The sequence below is a fragment of the Quercus lobata genome, chromosome 5 (assembly GCF_001633185.2).
Source record: "Quercus lobata isolate SW786 chromosome 5, ValleyOak3.0 Primary Assembly, whole genome shotgun sequence".
Taxonomy (NCBI): domain Eukaryota; kingdom Viridiplantae; phylum Streptophyta; class Magnoliopsida; order Fagales; family Fagaceae; genus Quercus; species Quercus lobata.
The window spans coordinates 3,527,420-3,550,534 of NC_044908.1; the positions used below are offsets into that span (position 1 = coordinate 3,527,420).

The window sequence follows — 23,115 nt, forward strand, 5'->3', positions numbered from 1 at the left end:
GATTGAAAATATACCTGGCCAAGATAGATAGAGAGTTTTTTTTTTTTTTTTTTCTGCTCGAGCCCTGACACTGACACAACGCGGAATCATGAATTAGAATTAGAGAAAGAAATATATATATATATATATATATATATATATATATATATAATAAATATAGCCAGGTTGATATATATATATATAACAATAAATATTGCCAGGTTGATCGGTGATAGATTCAGACCAACCCAAGACAGTTTGAGACTAAGGAAATATTTTAAATTTTTTTTTTTTTTTAATCTAAATATCACTTAAATAATATTTAGTATATTTTTTTAAGACAAAGTTTGGCTATAAACTACAACTTACACTAACAAAACTAACATGATTACATATTTTTAAAATCTAATTATTAAATTGCATGTTCTTTGTACTATTAACACAGATATCAAATTTCATGTCAATCTGATGTTATTTAATCTTCAATTCATAAACTTATTTGTTATCAGCGACAGACCAAGGTAGGGACCCAAGGGAGCCAGGACCCTCCCTAGGTCCAAATTTTCTTTTTTTTACAAATTATATATATCATTTTTAATTTGTAGTTGCCCATTTCAAAACTTTAGGCCCCCCCTCTAATTAGCAATTATCCAACCCAAAAACTTAACAAAGACAATAAAAAAACATTCACAATGTTGATTGCATTTTAGCAAAAAAATATTTTATCACTAAAGAACCAAAAAACTATGTGTTATTTGAGAAGTTAAAGGTATTTTTTTGCAACCACTGTAAACTAGTATAAATACCAATTGACTGTAGCAAGTTGTTAAAAATAAAATACAATATTTTATTAAAATTATCTCTCTACCTTTAATTAAAAAACTCAAATTCTCTATCTTCCTTTATTTTTTTAATGAGTTGTTTATATTATTTTAAATGAAGTGGTAAAAAACTAGAACATAAGAACATTTGATGTTGAGTATATTGTATAATGAGGTGGTAAAATAGATAAATTAGCTTTTTGAAGTGCTAAAAGTAAAATTTTTTAGTACCACTACTATGAATGCTCTAATTTCAAAAAAAAAAAAAAAAAAAAATCCTAGCTAGCCTAGTATTTAAAAATATATATATATATATATATATCATCATCATCATCATTATTGCTTTTGTTGGTAGATGATTGTATTTTAATGTATTAAGAAATAACGATTAATTTGTGTATTTATAATTTGTTAATACTATATAGATGCCTATTTGATTTTTTTTTTCCTTATATTCTGGCTCCCTCTAGCGTGAAATCTTGGGTTCGTCCCTGTTTGTTACGCATAATTTTAGACTACTTGAAATTTAAACATTTGATTAATGACATGGTCACTAATTTTTTATTGGCGAAAACCACATTTTTATCCCTATATTTTCACGCGATTCCCACTTTAGTCCTTATCTTTTATTTTCACTGCTTTTAGTCCCTAAAATCAAAAAAGCGATCTCGTTTTTTTCCTTTCCGTTAGTGCCCTAATGGCAAAGTCCTAGGTGGTAGACGGAACACCCTAGTAACTAACATGGACCTGATGTGACACTGATGTGGCGATTAAAATATTATTAAAAAAATATTATTTGGCATTTTTGTATGCAAAGTTAGCATTTTAATTTTTTTTTTTTAAAGTCATGTCAGAAAATTTAAACCAAAAAAGAAAATAAATTAAAAAATGAAACTTAAATCTAATTAAAAAAAAAGTTTCAAAAAAAAATCTAAGTAAAAAAAAAAAAACCTTTAATTTCTCAATTTTAATTTAAACTAAAAATGCAAATTTCATTTAAACTGGAAATTTAATTTCTCAATTCTCATATTTTTGTGCATTTTATTTTTTCTTAACCAAACACAAAAATAAGCTGGAGCTTCCTAAATCTCAAATTAAATCAAATTCTCTTCTCCTCTCTCTCTCTCTGAGCTAGTCCACAGTTACCATAAGCCACCACCAGCTATGGTTTTTCTCCGAACCTCTATCCTCGCGATCTCACTCTCTCTAATTCATCATGTCGAATCGATTTCTCCAACTCTCTCTCAACGTCCTTCTTCGCTCCACTGCTCCGGTCACTAGAGGTCCGATCTTGTCACCTCAGGATCAACATCACCGCGCGCGGAGCTCTGTCGTTTGATCGGGGCATATAGGTCACAGATCGGTTGGTGTTGGTCACGATCTCTCTGACTTGGGTTTGTTTTTCCATGTGAGTGTTGGTTTGTTTTAAATTTCTAGGTTTGTTTTTTTATGTGGGTTTGATGATTTTTCTGGGTTTATGGGTTTGATTTGTTGGAGGTTTTGATGGAGGATGGTGTTTGGATGGAAAATGGGAACATCGCCGATGGTGGCCGTGGCATGCATCAAGAAGAGAATCCATTGCCTATGAGTGGGTATCTAGGTTTGTTTGAAACTTGCATGAGTGGGTATCTGGGTTTGTTTGAGACTTGTGTGACTAAGTTGGTTCAAATTTGGGTATCCTTGCTCTTGTTTTGGGTTTGTTTGTGTTTTTGTTTTTTTGGAGAGATCGTGGAGTTGTTTGTTTTTATGGGATTTTTTGTTTCATGTTTCTGAAGAAAAATTTTGGGTATATGGGTTTGCTAGAGATTGAATTGGTTACTGGTTTATGAGTTTATTTCTTCAATTTATTTATGGTTTGGTTTGGTTTTTTGGATTTATTTCTTGTTTTTCTAGATTTGATGGAGTAGATTTGGTTGCTGGATTCGGATTTGAGGTTTGCTGGAGATTGATTTATTTCATAGATTTAGGAAGAACATAAAAAAACAACTTCAATTCTTATGAAAAAATAATGAAAGTATAAATAAAAAAGTTTCGTTTTTTAATTTATTTTCTTTTCTGGTTTAAATTTTCTAAAATGGCTTTAAAAAAAAAATTAAAATGTGATGTGACATATAAAAATGCCAAATAAAATTTTTTAATAATATTTTAATCACCACATCAACGCCATGTCAGCTAGTAGGGTATTCCATATGTCACCTAGGACTTTGCCGTTAGGGCACTAACGGTTGGGACAAAAACGAGATCGCTTTTTTTTTTTTTTAGGGACTAAAAGTGGTGATAAAAGATAGGGACCAAAGTTGAAATCATGTGAAAATGTAGGAATGAAAATGTGGTTTTTGCCTTTTTTATTTTCAAAAAATTTTACAAGCATAAAAAATATAAGAAGAAAATATAATCAAATGGTAAAATTGTTAAAATTCACGTGTAATAAAAAGATATTGAGGGAGTTGTAGCCTTAGGCTACAACCAAATTTGTAGCCAAACTTTGCCCTATTTTTTTTATTTCTTACAATATTATTAATTCTTACTTTTTAATATAACTAATTCATCCCAAGTGTGCTAGTGATACTACAAATTTTACCATATAAGTTGATGTTGCAAGATATTAGTGGGCTAATTGTTCAAACCAAGATGCAAAGGAAGACTTGAAAATATGGAAGAAAGATACTATTGGAGTGCACCGATATAGTGCAGGCCAAGGACCCTTTGATGGTTAAGTCAGAAATTCTCTAAAGATCTCCAAGAACTCTAAAGGTATCAGAGTTAAGATTTTTCACTTGTACCTTAAAATTGAGCAAGTTCTGGCCTTTATATAGGAGACCTTGAGTGGGTCTCCTTGTTTTATGCCACTCTCCTCATGGGAGGCATATTGGCTGAGTGGAGGTAGTGGGAGAGAATTACGGGAAATTTGCTCCCACTTTCTAAAGTAGTGGAATTGCGAGATAAATTCTATTTGTGACATACATGTGATTAAATTTATCTAAGAGTGTGTTTGTTTGGAGATGAAATAGGGTGGATGAAAAACTTTAAAGAGAAAATGGGAAGAAAAACATTTTTTGAGTGTGTTAGGTTAGGTAAAGAGGAAGGAAAATAAATGGTGGGTCCCAGATGTTTTCTCCTTGGGCCCACCAAAATATTTTCCCCCCAAAATAGAGAGAAAACTGAGTAGGGATGAATTTTTTCTTAATTTTAAAAAATGCCCATGTGCACATCCTTCAAGTTGCCTTTATTTTTTTTTCTTCTCCACTGGGCCATATGTTGCCCTTTTCTTTTCTTTTTTTTCTTTTTTTCAGTGGGCAATACTGTTACCCTTTTTTTTTCTGGGTTGTTGCCTAGGGCCTGGCATGCCTCTTTCTTTTTCTTTTTTTCACTGGGCATTACCATTAACCTTCTTCTTCTTCTTCTTCTTCCTTTTTTTTTCCCTAAGTAGTAACATTGCCTCTTTTTTTTTCTTTGAGACATTATTTTTATTTTTTAATAAATTTGGGTGATTTTTTTTTTTTGGTGTGGTTATTTGTTACTTTTTTGTTTTAATTAAGCATCATTCTTTAAAAATGGTATATGAGTAAATTTGTTCAAATTCATTTTTTCTATCCTTCCACTTTTCCACTCCCAACGAAACAAAAAAGAGAAAAAATAAAATATTTTATATTCTCCTACTTTCCATCCTCCCACCATTTTCTATCATCCCACTTTTCCACTCCTTCAACCAAACGGTCCCTAAGTGTTGAATGGAAATTCTTGTGGACGAGTACTATAGATGGACAACTAGAACACCTTGGACAGTTCGCTATGGTCTTATAGTGGAAGTAGGTGACGTTCTTCTAGTATGGACAGCCTGACAAACGTTGGCAACCCCATAGACAAGTCATTTTATTCCACATCATACGTTTTGTAAACTTATTATGTGTCACCAATAACAAATATTCAAACATTCATTTATTATATTGATTAAGTGGCATCAATCATAATCTTGTCATATCAGTTTGTAAGTTTTTTATTATAAAATTTGCAGTAACTTTATCATTTTTCATCCATATAATGGTGATTGGGTTGGATTCTGTAAAGTTGTAATTCAACTATTTTGTGTTGGCTTTAATTCTGTGCCAAATTTGATTGTAATTTATTCAATCTTACTTCCCTGTATTTGTGTGGGTTTTTAATTGTAAGAGTCAAGTGTGAGAAAGTATGAAGACTCAAGCTTAAAATGATGAACAAGTGGATTTCACAAGTGCCTCGAGAAAAGCTATCCCACAAAAAAGCCACTTGTACAGCACATGACTGAAAGGCGAAAAGTCATGTCAGCCTGGAGGATTTCGCGAGTGTCTCACGAGTAAGGCCTTCTCGCGAAATACTTGCGAAACATTCTTGTCGAACCATGAGCTATGCCATTCCACCTCAAAACCAATTGATAATGAGGAAGGCACTTAAATCTTTTATGACATTCGATATCACACCACACGGGCTTATTTTTAGAGTGGTTGTTGGGAGTCAAATTGCGGTCCCCTCAACAATCCCTCTCTCACAATGACACTCTTGTGACTTGAACCCATGACCTTGGCTTTGATACCATTTGTCGGACCATGAGCTAAGTCATTCTACCTCAAAACTAATTGGTGATAAGGAAGACACACTCAAATCTTTTATGGCATTCGACACGACGCCACGTGGGCCTGTTTTTAAAGTGGTTGTAGGGAGTCAAATTGTGGCCCCCCCAACAATCTGTTTGGCAAAATGTCACGTTTTGTTTTACCAAGTCTTTACCCACATTATATATATCCTCATTACTCACAAATTGTAATGAGTGCTTTTCAGAAAGAAAACCCTAGAAAACACACTTGAGAGTTAGAGATTGTCATACCTACAATCATCTACACATTTCGTTGTAGTTTTCCTCTACTCCTACCTCTCCATCTCTAGATCCTTGAGAGGTTGATAACTCAAACACTTACCACACCCAATCTGAGTGTTAAGTGAGGTTTTGGTGCTGCTAAGAAGCATTGATTCATTGGCAAATGCAATCGGGCTGAATTGCGGGATCCGGGAAAGCTAGAGAAGACAAGGTTCCAAGAAGCCAGTTGATAGTAGGAGCTTGGAAGGCTCAAGTACATTAGGTAGACTAGGCTTGAAGGGTCTTTTGTTATTTGTGTACTCCAACTTTATTCTCTAGTGGATCGATTTCGACTTGAAGGGTCGCGAAGAGATTTTTCGCCAAGTTCTTCGATTTTCTCTTCAATAACACAACTCGGTGTTATCTTGTGTTTGCATCTCTCTTCTCTACTCTTTAAGCTTATCTTTTATTGTTGATATTGGATGAATATGGCTTAGGGTAGTTTTATCGGTTGTTTGCGCTCAATTACTCTTATTCAGCACTTAGTTTAAGTTAGAATAAAATCAATCTAGCTTTTTTTTTATTGGGGATCTAAAAAAGCTCTTGTGTTTTTCACACAAATCCGAGTTTTCAAATTTCTATTAATTCATAAATTTTTTTTTTGGATAAAATGTTAAATTATTTCAAATTTTAATGCAAAAACTTACAAACTGATGGGACAATAAGGTGTCACTTCAAAAAGGAATAAATGAGTATTAAATTACTTCTTACAATTTGTGAACATATCAATTTATAAAACCTATGAAGTAAAACTTGTAATATATTAGTATAATTCTAATATTTTGAGCTTTCTTAATTAGAGCATTCACACCCGAGTGTCTAAATATATACTCATTTTACCATCTAAAAAAACTATTTTATTTACTTTACCAATTCATTTTACAATTTACACTACATCCCAATTCTTATTTTTCACATCCAAAAAACACTATTTATTTTATTATTCATTTCTCTCTCTCTCCTCCTCTCTGACTCCTTCTATCCATCTCTCTATTTTCCTCTAAAGCAACCCTGCCATATCAAACCACATTAAACCATCACCACAATCCCAATCCACCGCCACAAACACAAATCAAAATAACCAACCACCACTAGATCAAAACCCAAAACAAATAAACTACCTAGAGTCCTAGACCATAGGAACAAGCCACACCAAATCAACCCAACCCAAACCCAAATTAAACTATCACCACTACCACTAGAACCCATTGCAAACCTACAGCCAAAGCCACCAGCCATCCCTGAACAAACCACTAGAACCCCTGATCTCCTTTGTGTTTTTAAATTGTTATATTTTTTTTCTTTTATTTGATTTCATAAATGTTATTATTTTGCATTATAAAAATAGTATATACGAATATAGTTTTTTTTTTTTTTTGATAATCATATAAACAAATATAGTATTCTATTACAAAGCATGACTGTGATAATTTGGCATTTGATACTATATCTTTTAACATTCTCTTGAAAAAATGGATACTCTCTCTCTCTCTCTCTCTCTCTCTCTCTCTCTCTCTCTCTCTCTCTCTCTCTCTCGATTTTTTATTATTTCTTGCCTCTACTTTAGGTTGATGAAACATGTGTTTTTTTTTTTTTTTTTTTTTAACTCTATTTTAGGTTAATACATTTTGGTGTTGTATTTTTGAGTTTTGCAACACAATTAGTCTCTCTCCCTCTTATAACTTTGGTTTGATTTTTGTTTGAGTTAATACTTAACTATTTTGGAAGTGAGAATTTGAATTTCTATCAAAACACAATATTAGTTGTAGAAAAAATAATTGGAAAATCATAGCACACTATAACATAATTTCAAAGAATATAGACCATCTCATAAAAGAATAATATCAATAAAAAAAACTACACTAAAGATAATAGAATGATATATTGGTAGAGATAGAAAGATGAAAAATAATTTTAGAAATTTTTTAATTTTTAGGAAAAATAAATTATCTTCAGCAAATTTTAGAGAACAAATTATACATTACACCACAATTATAAAATAATTACATGTTTGATCTATTTAGACCCCTTTTAAATCATATTAATATATGAATTAGCTAAGTAGTTACTTAGGTTAATTATGAGATCTGGGTTAAACACATGCAAACATATTACTTAGTACAGAAAATTAAAGAAGATAGTAATATGATGACCTAGGAAAACCAATGAAATCAACTGTTTCAAAATAAAAATTAAAAATTAAAAAAAAAAAAAAACTTGGGAATGACTTAACTTAGCTGTCCTCAAGGTAAACAGATCCACTATGATAGAATGAAAGTTGACAATAGATTTAAACCTTAAGTCTAAAGCTACCTCTTGTAGAACTTACTCACATGACCACGTGCAGCTCAGACTCCATGAACTCTTCTATCTTGAATTTGCTGAACATAAACTCCCATGTTTGTGACTTTGAGATCCCACTCAAAGTTTTAGTAACACAAACTCTCCAGTTTGTGACTCCAAGACCACCCTTGAAAGTTTAAATCATCAGTTATGTATGATCTTGTATGCAACAACTTTAAATCTACCGATTCTAATGGTATGAGAATGATTTTTGGTAGTGACTTTGAAAGGAGAAGGCACAGTACCTTTTAGATCTCAAAAGAGCACCTCCAATGTCATTACAAAATGTGCCTTAAGATTTCCTTTAAATAAGTGTGAAATAGATCTGAAACCCTAATCACTTAATGGGCTTGATGGGCTATTGGACTTTAATTAGAGTCTGCGGAACCCGTCTTTCGATCGGTCAAACTTGTTCTCTCGATCGATCGAACTTGTCATGTTTCGAATTCCTGAACCTGCAACTTCCTTTTTCTTGTATTCTAACTTGTAGTACCTTGAGCATTGTCTAATAAATCTTGTAGACTCTATGATTTATACCTAAACAACTTTGTGCTCATGGTTTGTCAATTGTTTTTAACTTTTAGAACCTAACATTATCTATTCCCACACATCGCGTGAGCCTGCAATTAGTTCATTATAAAACTCATTAGGTAGTATTATATTTGAGAATCGGTTATATTTAAACATAATTAAAAAGAGGGCCAAAATATAAAAACACCCTATGATGTTTAGGTGAGTTGCAAACTAACCTCCTAAGATTTCAATTTTTTTTTTTAATAATTCCTAGAGATTTTCATATTTATAAATTAACCCTATGTTAAAAATTAAAATTTTTATTTTAAATAAAAATTATATAAAATTCAACTCCAGATTATCGTAGACATACACCAATCTCCACCATATCCAACCGTCGCTCCTCTCTCCCCACTTTTCATTAGGTATACAGAGTGAAAAAGCCAAAAAAAAAAAAAAAAAAAACAAAGAGAGACCAAAGATAAAGCAAAGAACTTGGGGGCTCTTGCTTCTTAGCCCTACCATTATCAAAAATCAAGGAGACTATTCATGAGTATAAACTCACCTTAGTCCTCATATTGATCTTGAGTATTAACAAAGAGTAGTCTTTGCCTCCTCTTGCTAGGCCGTCTTGGTTTGATTTAATGATAAAGGAAAGTTCAATACTTCACAAAGGACACAATTATTTGTAGTATTGAGACTTTAAGGTAAGAAAAAACTTAAATAAATTATGTTCAGGATTAATCAAATGATTTTTAAAAATATTTACTAGCTTAAACTTCAAATAGTGATGCTTCTTTGAGAGAAAGTTAAAGACAAAACCAATGCTTAGATAAAACATGTGAATAGTGATCATTGATCTAGGCCAATGGCCATTCATTTACTTGACTAATTATTTAATAAATCCTTATGAGTTATGATTTAAGAACGCAAGATAGTAGGAATTTTTTTTAGAACCTTCTAAAATTCCTTTTAATACCTCATAGCCAAATTTGATAGATCAGATACTTTGGTGACACTCCATCATTTATCCACTTTAAGATAGACTCTCTTATGCCAAGAGAAATGTACATAATTCAAATCTCCCTTCTTAAATTATCGAATTAAAAAAAAAAAAAAAAAAAAAAAAAAAAAAAAAAAAAAAACTCTCTTTAATACCAAACAAAAACTCCTAAAAAAAAGTATAGGGTTTTCTTGCACTAAAAACAAATTTCCCAACTGGACCCCACTGTTCTCAATTCAATAGTTAACACCAATTGGGTTTGACTGGTACTTACTGCTGCTTCTTAATTCTTATAGCTTTGATGTTCATTAAGAAATAATGAAATATAAAAATTAGTCTTGGTTGAAGAATTGAAAACCCACTCACGGTTCAAAGACCAAGGATTTTGCACCAGGCAATTCAGGATTGGCAAGTAAGGGAGGCCTCGTCAAGAACCTTTCTGACCAATAGGTTTGTTGTTTTGCTCAGACCATATGTTTTTCAACCACTAACTAGGGAGCATGCAACATCTTTCATGATTGCAAATCAATATTGAGGGACTTTATTCCATAAAAAAATATATATATATTGAGGGACTTTAGAATATTTGTGACTTGTAGTGCACTATCCTTTTACTTAAATAAAAATAAAATAATGAAAGAGAATATATTTTCAGAAGAAAAATAATAGAATACTAGTCGTTAACCCATGCAATGCACAGGAAAACTACTAAAACTAAAATCTAAAGATATATTGTGTTTTCTTTTTTTGTTTGTTTGAAGAATGTTATATAATATAGGAGTATATATAGAAGTTCAAATCCCTGTAAAAAGTTTAGATCTCTTAAAACATTACACCAATATGAGAAATTAGGGTGCTTTGTTCAACCCAAGTACAAAGTTAAAACCAACCTCTAACTTCATACCTTTAGGGCCTTGAGCTTTATGCACTAAGGTTATATTGTTATATATATAAATCGTAAGCTAAAGCTGGCTTGATATGATATTCCTTTTTGTTACAAAAAGAATCAACGGAATAAATATGACAAAGTAGGAACAAACCTCAAAGATTCCATGCCATTGATGAGTAGTATAATTCCTCCAGTTCATGGCCAATCAAAAGCCATTTTTCTCCTATAAATTCATAAGCTACAACAAAGGAGTTGCTATACATTCTCTAAACCTTGCATATTATACTCTATTGTAAATTGGAAAGAGATATATCATCCTAGAGATTCAAGATATGATGAAAGGGCAAACTGCTATCTAATTAAAAGAAAAAGAATATCATATCATCCTTCAAGTGAGAGCTTGAGTTCAATATGCTATTCAACAACTTCATTTCTTTAATTATTGTCTATGATTATGTAATTTATTTTTTTGTTTTTTATTCGAATTTCATAAAATAGAGTAGTCATTGGGAGAAACCATAGTCTTGTAGAGACAGCGCAAAAAAAGAAAAAAAAATATTAAAAAAGGGAGTATTATACCTTTTTTATGCAAGGCATAGGTAAGTTTGAGTAAACATTGAGTGTATATGCCCACTTATTAAACTTGAAAAAAGGCAGTGGCGGCTCTAAGATTATTTTTTAGGGGGTTCAATGAGAAACATAAATTATATAAAATCTAAAACAAAAACGAACTTGAATATATTGGCATTACCAAAAAAAAAAAAAAAAAAAAAACCCAAATACAAGAAGTTTTACAATTACCTTCTATGAGATTTTATATTTTGAAATCGTTGCATTATATCTTAATTATCAATTCTATCAGTTACATTTTTTTTAATGTACACAGCCAAACAATTATTCATCCACTAATCTCCCATTTGATTGATTGATTTCAAATTTTTTAAGATCTATGAGCTTTTTATAAGGTTTAAGAATTAAGATTAACAAATTTATACTTTCTCTGTTGGCCTTTTTTTGCAAAAAAAAAAAAGGATCAAATTAGTTTGTTATTGGACTTTTTTGTATGTTTAAAAAGGCAAGATATTGGTAAGAGCTTCATATTCAAACTTATTTCATTTGTGTTTTACAAAATTTTAGAGCTAAGGTGTTCAAATTTTTATTTAAGAGGTAAAAAAAAAAAAATTACATTATAATATATATTTTTTGGGCTAGTTCAGGGGGTTCATTTGAACCCCAAGGCTTAATGTGGAGCCGCCCATGAAAAAAGGACATTGTACAAAATCAAATTGTGGAAAAAGAACAATACACTTATGTATTTTATCAAACAATTTGCGTGCATGTAACAAAAATATTTGTTAGTTACATCCACAACAAAATAATAAAGCAAAAAAATTTGAGAAGGTGATTTTGGCATAATATAGGGAAAAAAAAAAAATCAACCGAAAAGATTATTTTATTTTGATTTACATATAGGGCATGAATCAACAACAAATACAAACAAATTCAAACAAAAGACCCTTGTGGATGATGGAAATAAAATTGAGAATAATAACTAAACTATATATATATAACTAAGCTATCAAAATTCAAATTTACCACTACAATTCAACTACAACCTAAAAACATAAAAGAAAAAGAGTAAAAAAGTTACCCACATAGACCAACACCAAGAGAGGCTACTTACACACATTTTATCAAACACTTGGTGCATATGTTTTTTGGAATCCCAAATGATAATAAGGGACGGAACTAGGATCAAAATTTAGGGGGGGCCAAAACCTCAATAAAAAAAATTCTTTAAAATACAAATTAGCATATATTTAATGTTAAGAAAATATCAACAAAAGAGATGAAAAACAAAATAACTGTTTATTAATACATTTTAAATTAATAATTTAAAAATAGAATTCAACATTCTTTTAAATAACAAAAATCATCTATAGTTGATTTTGTACTAAACTTTGCAACAATCTCCCTTTCAATCCTAATTTCTTTTGATTAATGATACATGAATTTATAAAATTTATATAATAAAAATTGTAATACTAATGATTGTACACTACACATTAGCATCAATTTATTAACGCAACTATTCAATTCTATAATACCCCACATAAAATTAAACTAATTTACTAATAAACAACCAACTAAGTTAAAATAAATAAATAAATATTTTAGTTAAAAATTAATAGCCAAACACACCTGCCATCCCACCCTACACATTGATTAATGGCCACCCACGCACCCCACTCTCACTCACTACAAGTACATTAACTTGGTTTGTAATTTGTATTCATCTATCTTTCTTCTTCTTTTTCTTTGCGCAATTTTTTTTTTCTTTTCAGCAAAAATAGTCATATCTTTTTCACGAAAATTCAAATAGTCAATCTTAACACTTATTAAAAAAATAGCTTGGATCTAAGAAGAAAGAGTAAGAAACAGCCAACACAGTAACACAGATGTTGTAGTATAGTTGTTTGCCAGTTGGGTTGTATCATTTTCATGGGCCAATTTGTAATTTATTGGGAGCAGGGGGGGCCAAAAATAATTATTTTGGGCTCTATCGTTAAACTATTCATTAAATGTATATACCATTACTAGTTAAAAATAAAAAAAATTAAAAAAAAAATTACGGATACGAAAGGGGGGGGGGGGCAATGGCCCCCCACTGCCCCTTACTAGTTTCGTCTCTAGATAATATAATAGCAATGGAAAGAGAGTGCTTTTGAAGAGAGTCCAATCCCGATTTGCAAAAACATTAAGTCAGTTAAAATGCAGCAATTGTGATACGTTATTTCTTGCAGATAGTGAATGAGCTGTTATTGCTTCCCGACACTAATGTGAATGTGCTAACATGAGACCATAAAACATTCTTTGACATAGCTGATGGAATGCCTTGTAAAGCAGGTCTGCTTTTAGTTTATAGGATCTAATAAGTCCTAACCAATTCTTTGATGATGAAACAACCACAATGAATAGAATGCAACTAAAAAAACAAATCTTATGAAATTTGCAGGTTTAGCTATGAACGATTTAGGTTTAAAAAATAAAAATAAAAATAAAAAATCTCACCAAACTTTCTCTAATAAGAGAATAAAAAACTCACCTTGTGTTAAATACACTGCCTTTGGTTTTTCAGAAACGGCATGTAACGACCCCACCCCAACTGTGTAAATATTGTCCACTTTGGGACCCATACCCCTCATGGTTTGTTCTTCCCCAGGTTGCACTGGGGAAAAGGCCTCTACACATTAGAGGGAGGTTATTCTTTATAAACACATTCTCATGTGCTTCCCTAGGCGATGTGGGATTCCGTGGAATGTAAGACCCCCCTTTTTGGGTCACTACAATCCACCCCCATTACAAGCACACGCGTTCTCGCGTGTGGGGCCCACACTTCCAGCTAGGGCATGGCTCTACCCCACAAAATGGGCCCTAACGAGAACGATAGGGATTTAGTGGGGGAGATTGTGATTCCCTAATTTGATTGATTGTATGATGTGTGTGAATGTGTGATGAGTCCCACATCGGGTATTTACTAGGTAAATCTGGGCTTTATTAACAACTACAAGGAGCTTAATTGTGACTAGTCCTTTTGAGGTATAACGCAGATGTGGCTTGGGTTGTTACATGGCAGCAACTGAAAGGATCTAAAAATCGAAGATAGCAGAACACACAAAAAAAACCTATGATGAAAAATAAAACTAAAACTGAATAAAACTTTCCCAAGAAACAAACAAAGGCCTACACAGAACAAAACCCACAATTAAAAAATTGAAGGTTTAGCAAAACTGAGCTACTTACGTAGCTAATAAGAGTGTTCACGGCACTATTGTGTTTGGGTGTGAAAGCAAGGCCAGAGAGATTGAAGGTTTAGGTCCATTGGTCATTGTTGCTGTTAGGAAAATCAACAAAGAATTTGAAAGAAAAATAAATAAATAAAAAGAGGTGGAAAATTGTGATGGGGCTGCGTGAAGAAGAAGAAGAAGATGGAAGAAAAATAGAGTTGATCGGCGTTGAGAGATCTTAGAGAAAGACAACCTGCGTGCTGAGTTTATGTTTATGTCTATCGGGTTTTGTTTATTTTTAAAGATAAAGTATCAGGTTTTATTCAAAAGAAGAAGAGATAAGTATCAGGTTTTATTTTGGAGAGAAAAATGGTGCTTTTAATTAATTTTTTTTTTAAATATTGTGTTGTGTTGATGTGAAAAATTATGGTGTCAGCAGAGACTTCGGTTTTATATATGAGAAATGATATGTCTACAACATTTTTACAACAAATCCTAAGTGGCAGGTTGTTACTGGTTGTTATTGTTAGGGCAAAAATGTAATCTTAGTGTTAGTTTCAAATTTGAACCAATAACAGCTAACCACCTGTGATTTGTTGTAAAAATATTGTAGACGTAGCATCTCTCTTTATATATATAATAACTAGTCGCTAACTCGTGCTATGTACAGGAAAGTTTGGCAATTTTATTTTAATTATTATACATATTTATTTTCTTTATTAAGTACTAATAAATTAAAAAATGTCAATTAATTTCATATTAACATGATATAATATTATCTATGTTATCTCTAGAGTATATATGAACAAATAAATCAAGATTAATAGTAATTTGAGGGGTTATCTCATAGGTTCATATAACAATTTCCACATTAAAATTGCAATGATATAACAACAAAAACTCACATACAAATAAATACGAAAATAATTTGTTTATGCTTGTATGCTTCCACTTCTCATGGATGGAAATCTCCATAACTGTATACGGTCGTATCTCTATATTGTTGTACATTCTACAAAAAGATTGTACTTTTGTATGATGTAGTCTCATTTTTCACCTCAAGGTAAAGTTAAACATGGCCCCAAACAGCAACAAAAAGTTGTTTTTAGGCCCTTAGCAATGTTCTTTCTTTTCCATGGTACCCTAGATACTCCTAAAAGTGCAGCTTATATGCCTTGAAAAAGAAAATTACTTATTAACTTCCTTGACAATAACAAACAGTAAAAAAGACTCCCTATGAAAATGTCCACTTAACAAAATAATAATCATATCCTTTAGTTTCACTAATCCATAGTTGAAGAAAAGTGAGGTTTTAATATTAGAAAAAAATACACTTTCCACCAGTTTCTTCCTTCACCCTTTTAACAAAATCCTCCATCTTATAATTGATGCAAACATTAGCTCCACAATCCTTGCAAACAGCTAATTTTTCATCATTCCTTGCTAAACACAATCTAAAATATATTATACATGGAAACTAAACTTATGCATGCATTAGAAGAAAAGTGATATTGTACTGTCAACAACAATACTGAATTGCAAATGTATCAATACTCCCATGAAAATGAAGTTTTAATATTCATTCGTTATGCATTGGAGGTACCATATATCATACATAGTTGTTAATACTATCATCAATCACATATATTGTCTAACTTCTCTTATCATAGATATTTCAGATTTTATGGGGGGAAAATTAAAAGAGAAAATGTGTTTTTTTTTTTTTTTTTTTTGGTTTTAGAAAGAGCTACAATGGCAACCTTCTAGGCTGGACCATGTTGTCCTTTATTTTATGGTTGTAGTCAATAAAAATCAACATTAAGCAAGCAAGAATTTTAGTTCAAGTTGATCAAATGATGCGTGTGAAGAGTGGCAAAAAAACATCTTTGAATGTAAAATATGATTCCACTCATCATATCATAACTTAAAGATTACTTCCAAACAGCTTTGTTATGTTAATGAAGTCAGCAACAGAAAGCATAGATGTGAAGGTCTATTGACATATTAGAGACTTGCAGTAGAATTTAACTTGCATTTTCTTTATGCCTAACATCATAAAGAGAAAAACATGACTTAATGTACAAAGAAAACAGAAACATGGGAAGAGAGCAACTTTTTGATAAAATAGTATTAAAATTACTACAACTTGAATCCACCCAATAAATTACACCCATGACAAACTAAACACTTTACAATTGAACAGATATAGCATAGCCTCCTCTAATAATACTTTGCCACTAAATAATCTTGCATTTTTCTAAATCCAAATATATATATATATATATATATATATATATGCAGCCCAAGCCAACTTGAATAATGAGGAATTACATTTAGGATGTAACCAACTGAGATTTGAGGACTAATTTGTACATGAGTTTTGACATTTGACATGATTTATATCAATTTATAAACCAATAACCCACAAATTGGAAAAAAAAAATCTTAAAAATTATTAATTTCAAGAAAATTTCTAAAATTAGAACTTAGCATAAAACCAAGAATGCACAATCCAAACATAAATCAAAAGGTGTGGGAATGAACACATTAGATAGTCCAAATAATTATATTTCCACTATTCAAAACCAAGACAGCGTATCCCCAGTTTGCATAATGCAAAAATGCACACCTCAGGTACAATGTCTAAGATATTTATGATTATTGCGATAAATAAAAGTAAATAAACATAAATACAGAACTTAGTGGGTCATCATCAAATAGTTTATGACAGTTCATCTATACTATAGTCCCAACACCTGTTCAGGCTTGTAAACTAACATAAGTGCAAAAATGTCAAGTAAAACCAATTGCTCTTAGAGGCCTTTTGTCAAACACTTAGCATATATAACCAAGAAATAGAACTTGGTTAATCTAGAGGTGCTGTAATAGAGGGAAGCAATATTTCCAGTACCTAAAGAATATTTAGAATAATGGAATATACAAATTAGAAACATATTGATGCCTCCTATTAGAAGCAATAAGATTTTGATCTTCACTATTTACATCAAAAGAAGAATTGCTAAGCATGAAAAGCCATAAAATGTTGGCTTCAAGGAGAATTATATGCTTATACAACAGTGGCGGTGAACAACAGAAAAGGCTAATTGTTATAATAGTGCTTTTTTTTTGCTTTGTTTCTGCTTCTCTATTTCATCAATAGACATGATCTCTATTTCAAGTAATTCAACCTCAACATTGCAAGTGATGGCTGTGGCCAACCTTAGGAGTATATTTCTGCAGGGAATAAGGGAATCAATTAAGATAGCCCATTCAATTGCACACTCTATTGTCTTTGCATCTTTGTACTACATCAACCCCTCTAATTCACAAAGCTTGAAATTGTCTTTCAAAATTATATACCAAATGGCTAGGACCAAGTCCAAGTTCAATGTCAATCCCACAACCAATACTCAAGCAAATCATGAAAAATCTCCAAGGTATGACCTTATATTCACATACTCACAGTTCATTTCCAAATTTACGCTCAAGAACACCAAGCCACCTCTAAATTAGACCCAAATTCATTCTCAATGAAAAATTTTAAATTTGCAGAGAAATTCCCAAAATCTAAAGTTAATGCACAAACCCACCATAAATGAATCATAAAAAAATCATACCTATTTCTTATTTTTCCCTAAACTTTCAAATACACTTGAAATCCCTAATGGAACCCCAAAAAAAATTATTATCTAAAACTTCCTAGCAAATTTTGAATTTATCTGTAAATCAAAGGCTCACAAATTAGTGCCTACATAGAAACCTTAAAAAAAAAAAAAAAAAATCCAAACTTACAAAGGGAAGGAAACCACATTAAAATTGCAATAATATATATAGATTAAAAACTCATTAACTTTAGGACACCCGTTTAAAAATCAATATATTTAAATAAGCTACTATTTAATTCTACATAATAACATAAATAAATTAGAAATTATCATTGAGATTATTATTCAATACTCAAATATGGGATGAACAGAACTTGGGTTGAATCCAGCTGAGGCTGCCTAATTTCAGAGTCTGGTTTTAACACGACTTTGTTCATCACAATGACAATTATAACCTTGCCCATTTGTGCGAATTACACCACTCCTAGTAGCTCTCTAGAGTCTGGCCCACTGACATACTTAACTCAATTGAGATTTTAACTCTTTTGAGTAGGAAGTCCAACTCAATACACTTTTCCTTCAGTGGCTGCTTAGATTGTAATAACTCTAGGGACTTTCAATCTCAGCTCTTGTAGGTAAGTGCTGCTTATATTTTGATCATGGTCTGCTTGACCATCTTTTGATTAGTAATTAATGTTAATACTTTGATGGGTCATCATGCTTTTTATTGGTATTGATTGCTTTGAAGTGATTTCAGGCATTTAAATGGTTTTGATTCTGCTTATGTAAGTACCATGTTGAATCTTTATGCTCTACAGTACTTTGTAGACCATAAAATAAACACAGAAAAGAAGAAAAAAAAAAAAAAAGTTTTCTTGGATATCTTACTAATCCATATGAATATTTATATGTGAATATTTTCAATATTGTAGATTGACTTGCTTAAAATGGTGGTGACTGGTGAGGAATGGCCAATAGCCAGTACATAGTATGTGAATGGCTTTGATTATGATTCATCAAAGTCATACTACTTTGTGCAAGAAACTTAGATTTGCTTGGGAACCCAACTTTGCCTCAAGCTGGCCTGTGGCTATATCATAATATAAGCAAGGGCAAGCAAAAATTTTAAGGCCTTAAACAGGAGTATCACGAATTTTAAGAAATTCTTGCCATTGTTGATACTATCATAATCAATGTCTTTATATGGTGTAGTCTCTTCAGAATGCATCTAGTATTAAATCACTGGAAAGTAATCCATCTATTAATGCTCACGTATCCAGGATAATGGAGGGTGAACCCGTTAATGTTAACGAGTTTCAAGAATTGGCTAGACAAGCTCTTCCAAAAATGTATTATGACTACTATTCTGGGGGAGCCGAGGATCAATACACCCTAAAAGAGAATGTGGAAGCATTTCGCAGAATAACGTATGCTGCTGCTAAGTCGGTGATTTTTGCTGTAAACTGGCTAGAATAATTTCCTGATCATTTTCCACTGCTTCTCAGGTTCCGGCCTAGAATTCTTGTAGATGTAAGCAGAATAAATTTGTCAACTACTGTACTGGGTTACAAAATCTCAGCGCCAATCATGGTAGTTCCATCTGCTATGCATAAGTTGGCACATCCAGAAGGTCCAAATCTTCTTGGAAGAGTTCTCAGTCTCAGTTGAAATTTATTTGGATTCTTATTTACTTGCTCGTTGGGATTATTCTAGGAGAGACCGCCACAGCCAGAGCAGCAGCTGCGTCTAATACTATAATGGTATTGATTTTTAAATATGGAGCTATTTTTCTTACTAAGTTTCGTGAATTGTAAGTTATTTTTCATTGCAGGTTTTGTCCTCCGTGTCTTCCTGCACTATCGAGGAGGTTGCTTCCAGCTGCAATGCCATTCGGTTTTTTCAATTATATGTATTCAATCCTTCTTTAGCTCTTATAATTTCATTAATGAAATGTATATTTCTTTAGCAGCAACACTTTCTTTTGGTTGCTTTCTTTGTCTTTGTATTGGTGATCCTGTTGTTAGCAAGTCACACTGTAATCTGATATTCGTCTGGGAATAGGTATATAAGAACCGAGATGTAGCAACTCAGCTAGTTCAGAGTGCTGAAAGAAATGGATACAAGGCTATTGTGCTGACAGTTGATGCTCCCATGCTTGGTCGAAGGGAGGCAGACATAAAGAACAAGTAGATATTATCTCCTTTTTTTTTCCAACACTAATCATTATATTCCCTTCACAGTTGGGTATAAAGTTCTCCATTTAATGGTATTTATGTTCCTTTCATGCTAACAGAATAGGCTTGATCTCAAATCTTATTTGGAATATGACTGTAATAAGTTCTGCAGAATGATTCTACCGCCGTTAAAGAATATTGAAGGCCTTGTATCAACTGAAGTGAACAATGTGAGTGAAATAGTGTAACTCCCAGTTGCCACATTGAAATGTGCCAGATGCATTGAATTAAAAAAAAATGGACACATGTATGCATGTTAACCGAAGTTTTAATCTTATTTTTAAAATTTTAAAAATAAAGCTTTTATTGTTACTCACTGAATCAAATTTTCTGCAGTGTGTAGGGGCCCTTGATGCTTCTTTGTGTTGGAGGGTATAAACGAGTAACCTATTCTGCTTACCTCTTAATGTGCTGTTACAAAAATGTTTGGAAGATTTTACTTGGAAAATAGTTTTTTTTCCCCTTCTGCATAAATTTTCAAAACTAGTTGTTTTACTCATTATAACACTGATTTTAGTGTTCTGTGTTTGGTGCTTTTATAATGTAAAGGTTGAGACATAAGATACCATTGGAAGTGCTTATATGGTTTCACTTTTTATTTTTGCTTGCTGAGGGTGTGTGCAAGGGCCATGGTTTCTTACATTCTTATGAGTTTAACTAAAGTGTCACAACATACACAGGACATAGGATGGTTAAGATCTATAACAAACTTGCCAATTCTAATCAAGGGAATACTCACTCGGGAAGATGGTAGGATCTCTATCTTATGATATTTGCATCTTACCATTATTATACTATCACTATTATTACTCATGAAGATGGTAAGGTCAAGCTTTATTACTGATTTTCACATCTCTATTTTGCATCTTCCCTATTTTTTCCTTCCCTTAGTAACAGGAAGAACATTCTCTGCCTTTGAAACTTTAAACTTTCAATGAAAATTTCAGTTAATCATCCTTTTTATCTTTGGAATTTCAAGTATAGGAGGCCTGTTAATCATCCTGATTGTGTGATTTTTTCTCACAATTACCTCCTCTATCTGCTCTGTCAAACATTTTTATGTAAATCGCTTTAAATTCTGCATCTTTTCACTCTCTTGATAATTTACTCAGATCCTTAAATGTGATGGTTGCTTTACTTTATGTTCAACATTCAAATATCCTAAACATTTGATGTACTGTCATGGGCAGCAATAAAGGCGACAGAAGTAGGTGTTGCTGGGATTGTTGTCTCTAATCATGGGGCTCGCCAGCTTGATTACACTCCTGCTACTATTACTGTTCTGGAAGAGGTGAGGTTTTATCTCTACTGCTTAGCATAAGAATATTATTCTCATTGGGTGTGTAGGCGTAAACACAGATTCTACATTTTGCATCTCTGTGCTCCTTTAATATAGATGTTAAAAGTATTAGGGTTTAGTGAAGTTTTGTTTAGAGTTACACCATGCTCTTTAGCATGCCAAAGTTCAATCAGCAATTGTGGATATTTAGGCATCTTGTGGTTGCAGGTGGTTCATGCTGTTGGAGGGAAAGTTCCTGTGTTCCTTGATGGAGGAGTGCGGCGAGGAACAGATGTCTTCAAGGCATTAGCCCTTGGTGCACAAGCCGTCCTTGTAAGCTCTCTACCCCAAACTATTTAATTCATGTAACTAACTTATGAATCTTCTCTTACACCATTTCTTCACATGCAATGTCCGCCATGTGGTTGCTATATAAAGAGAACAAGTAGTATTTTTTGTTCATGCGCTTGTGTAATTCCTTTTATGTGAGTTTCAACTGTCAATGAATGTCAGTCAATCCAACTGATGCCTTTTTGGGAAGCAGCTCTATCGTACTCTGCTTCTAGATTGCCATTTTTTTTTACAACTTATTGTCTAATTTCCGTCTAACTTGCATGTGCAAATAAAAAACTTTTAAGTTGCTCAAGATAAATACCAAGATCATTGAAACACTTTGAGAGTGCTGGATATAATTGTAGGAGTGACACGCCTTGGCAGTGTTAATCCTCAACACTCAATTTTTGCTTCTCTCTCCATCCCAAAGTCAATATGCTGATATTTAAAAACCTCTTAAAATTTTATGATTCTTGGTCAAAGCTCTCTAAACTCTATTGTAATCTATATATTTATTATTGCAGATTGGAAGGCCTGTTGTCTATGGGTTGGCAGCAAAGGGGGAATATGGGGTGAGAAAAGTCATCCATATGCTGAAGGATGAGCTTGAGCTCACCATGGCACTGTCTGGCTGTCCTAGTGTGAAAGATATTACTAGAAGCCATGTGAGGACAGAGCATGAAAAAATCCATTCAATGCTCTAATAAAATATTTGTAGCATTAGGACAATGTCCTAAAGAAAAATGATTCAGATCATCAATAATACCTCATACATTTGTAATTACATTGTTAACAATAAGTCACCGTGAATAGGTGTGGAATATGTTGAAATTTCCTCAATGATCAAGTTGGCATGTAGATAGTGGAATGGGACCTTGACTACTATCTTCTGCCATATGTATGTCTGTTGTATAAATAAATGTGGTTCTATATGTAGAACCTTGAAGTCCATGTTCAAGATATGGGTTCAGAACCATTGTATTCTCCTACTCTTATATTGTACTAGGAGTTTAAGGATTGATATTTTCTACTTTTCTATCGGTAGATCTTTGTAAGTTCTACAGAATAGAACAAAAAAAATGCAAGCTCAAGCTCATACCCTGAGAAATTATTCCCTAAACCCGGGTAGAAGGATATGTGTCTCAAAGTTATTGATTGAAAAATACATTTTGAAATGGGGGACATTTTTTTTTCCTTAAATTCTTATAAGTGGTAAAGACAAATCATGGTAGATTGGTAGCATGGTAGTGAGAGAATTTCACAGTGGCAATGCTGAATTCACTTCTGGCTTGGAGATTTTAAGGCTGATTAATGTGATGGAGCCAAGCTTGATGAGAAGAGAGATGGGCTCATTGATGCATGGGTGTTGCCAAAAAAAAGAGCAGGTATTAGAAAAAAGAAACCTCAAGTACCTGTAACCCGTTTAAAACTATCAAA

At 32.3% G+C, this 23,115-nt stretch overlaps 1 protein-coding gene across 1 annotated transcript; it reads left to right on the forward strand.

The window, feature by feature from the left end:
- The first annotated feature begins 18,391 nt into the window (after window positions 1–18,391).
- On the forward strand, window positions 18,392–22,546 carry LOC115992838 (peroxisomal (S)-2-hydroxy-acid oxidase GLO4-like). Its single transcript, XM_031117073.1, has 12 exons — window positions 18,392–18,467; window positions 19,113–19,259; window positions 19,338–19,462; window positions 19,546–19,592; window positions 19,664–19,741; window positions 19,894–20,018; window positions 20,179–20,236; window positions 20,403–20,438; window positions 20,747–20,816; window positions 21,257–21,357; window positions 21,574–21,678; window positions 22,203–22,546. The coding sequence occupies exons 2-12, from the start codon at window positions 19,117–19,119 to the stop codon at window positions 22,380–22,382; spliced, it is 1,068 nt and encodes a 355-aa protein (XP_030972933.1). The 5' UTR covers window positions 18,392–18,467; window positions 19,113–19,116; the 3' UTR covers window positions 22,383–22,546.
- Window positions 22,547–23,115: the final 569 nt, after the last annotated feature.

Bases quoted from the DNA above. Each gene is read 5' to 3' on its own strand.
- LOC115992838 (XM_031117073.1), top strand. From the start codon at position 19,117: ATGGAGGGTGAACCCGTTAATGTTAACGAGTTTCAAGAATTGGCTAGA. The intron at 20,019-20,178 runs GTAGATATTATC...TAAGTTCTGCAG, and splicing joins GAGGCAGACATAAAGAACAA to AATGATTCTACCGCCGTTAA. The intron at 21,358-21,573 runs GTGAGGTTTTAT...TTGTGGTTGCAG, and splicing joins CTATTACTGTTCTGGAAGAG to GTGGTTCATGCTGTTGGAGG.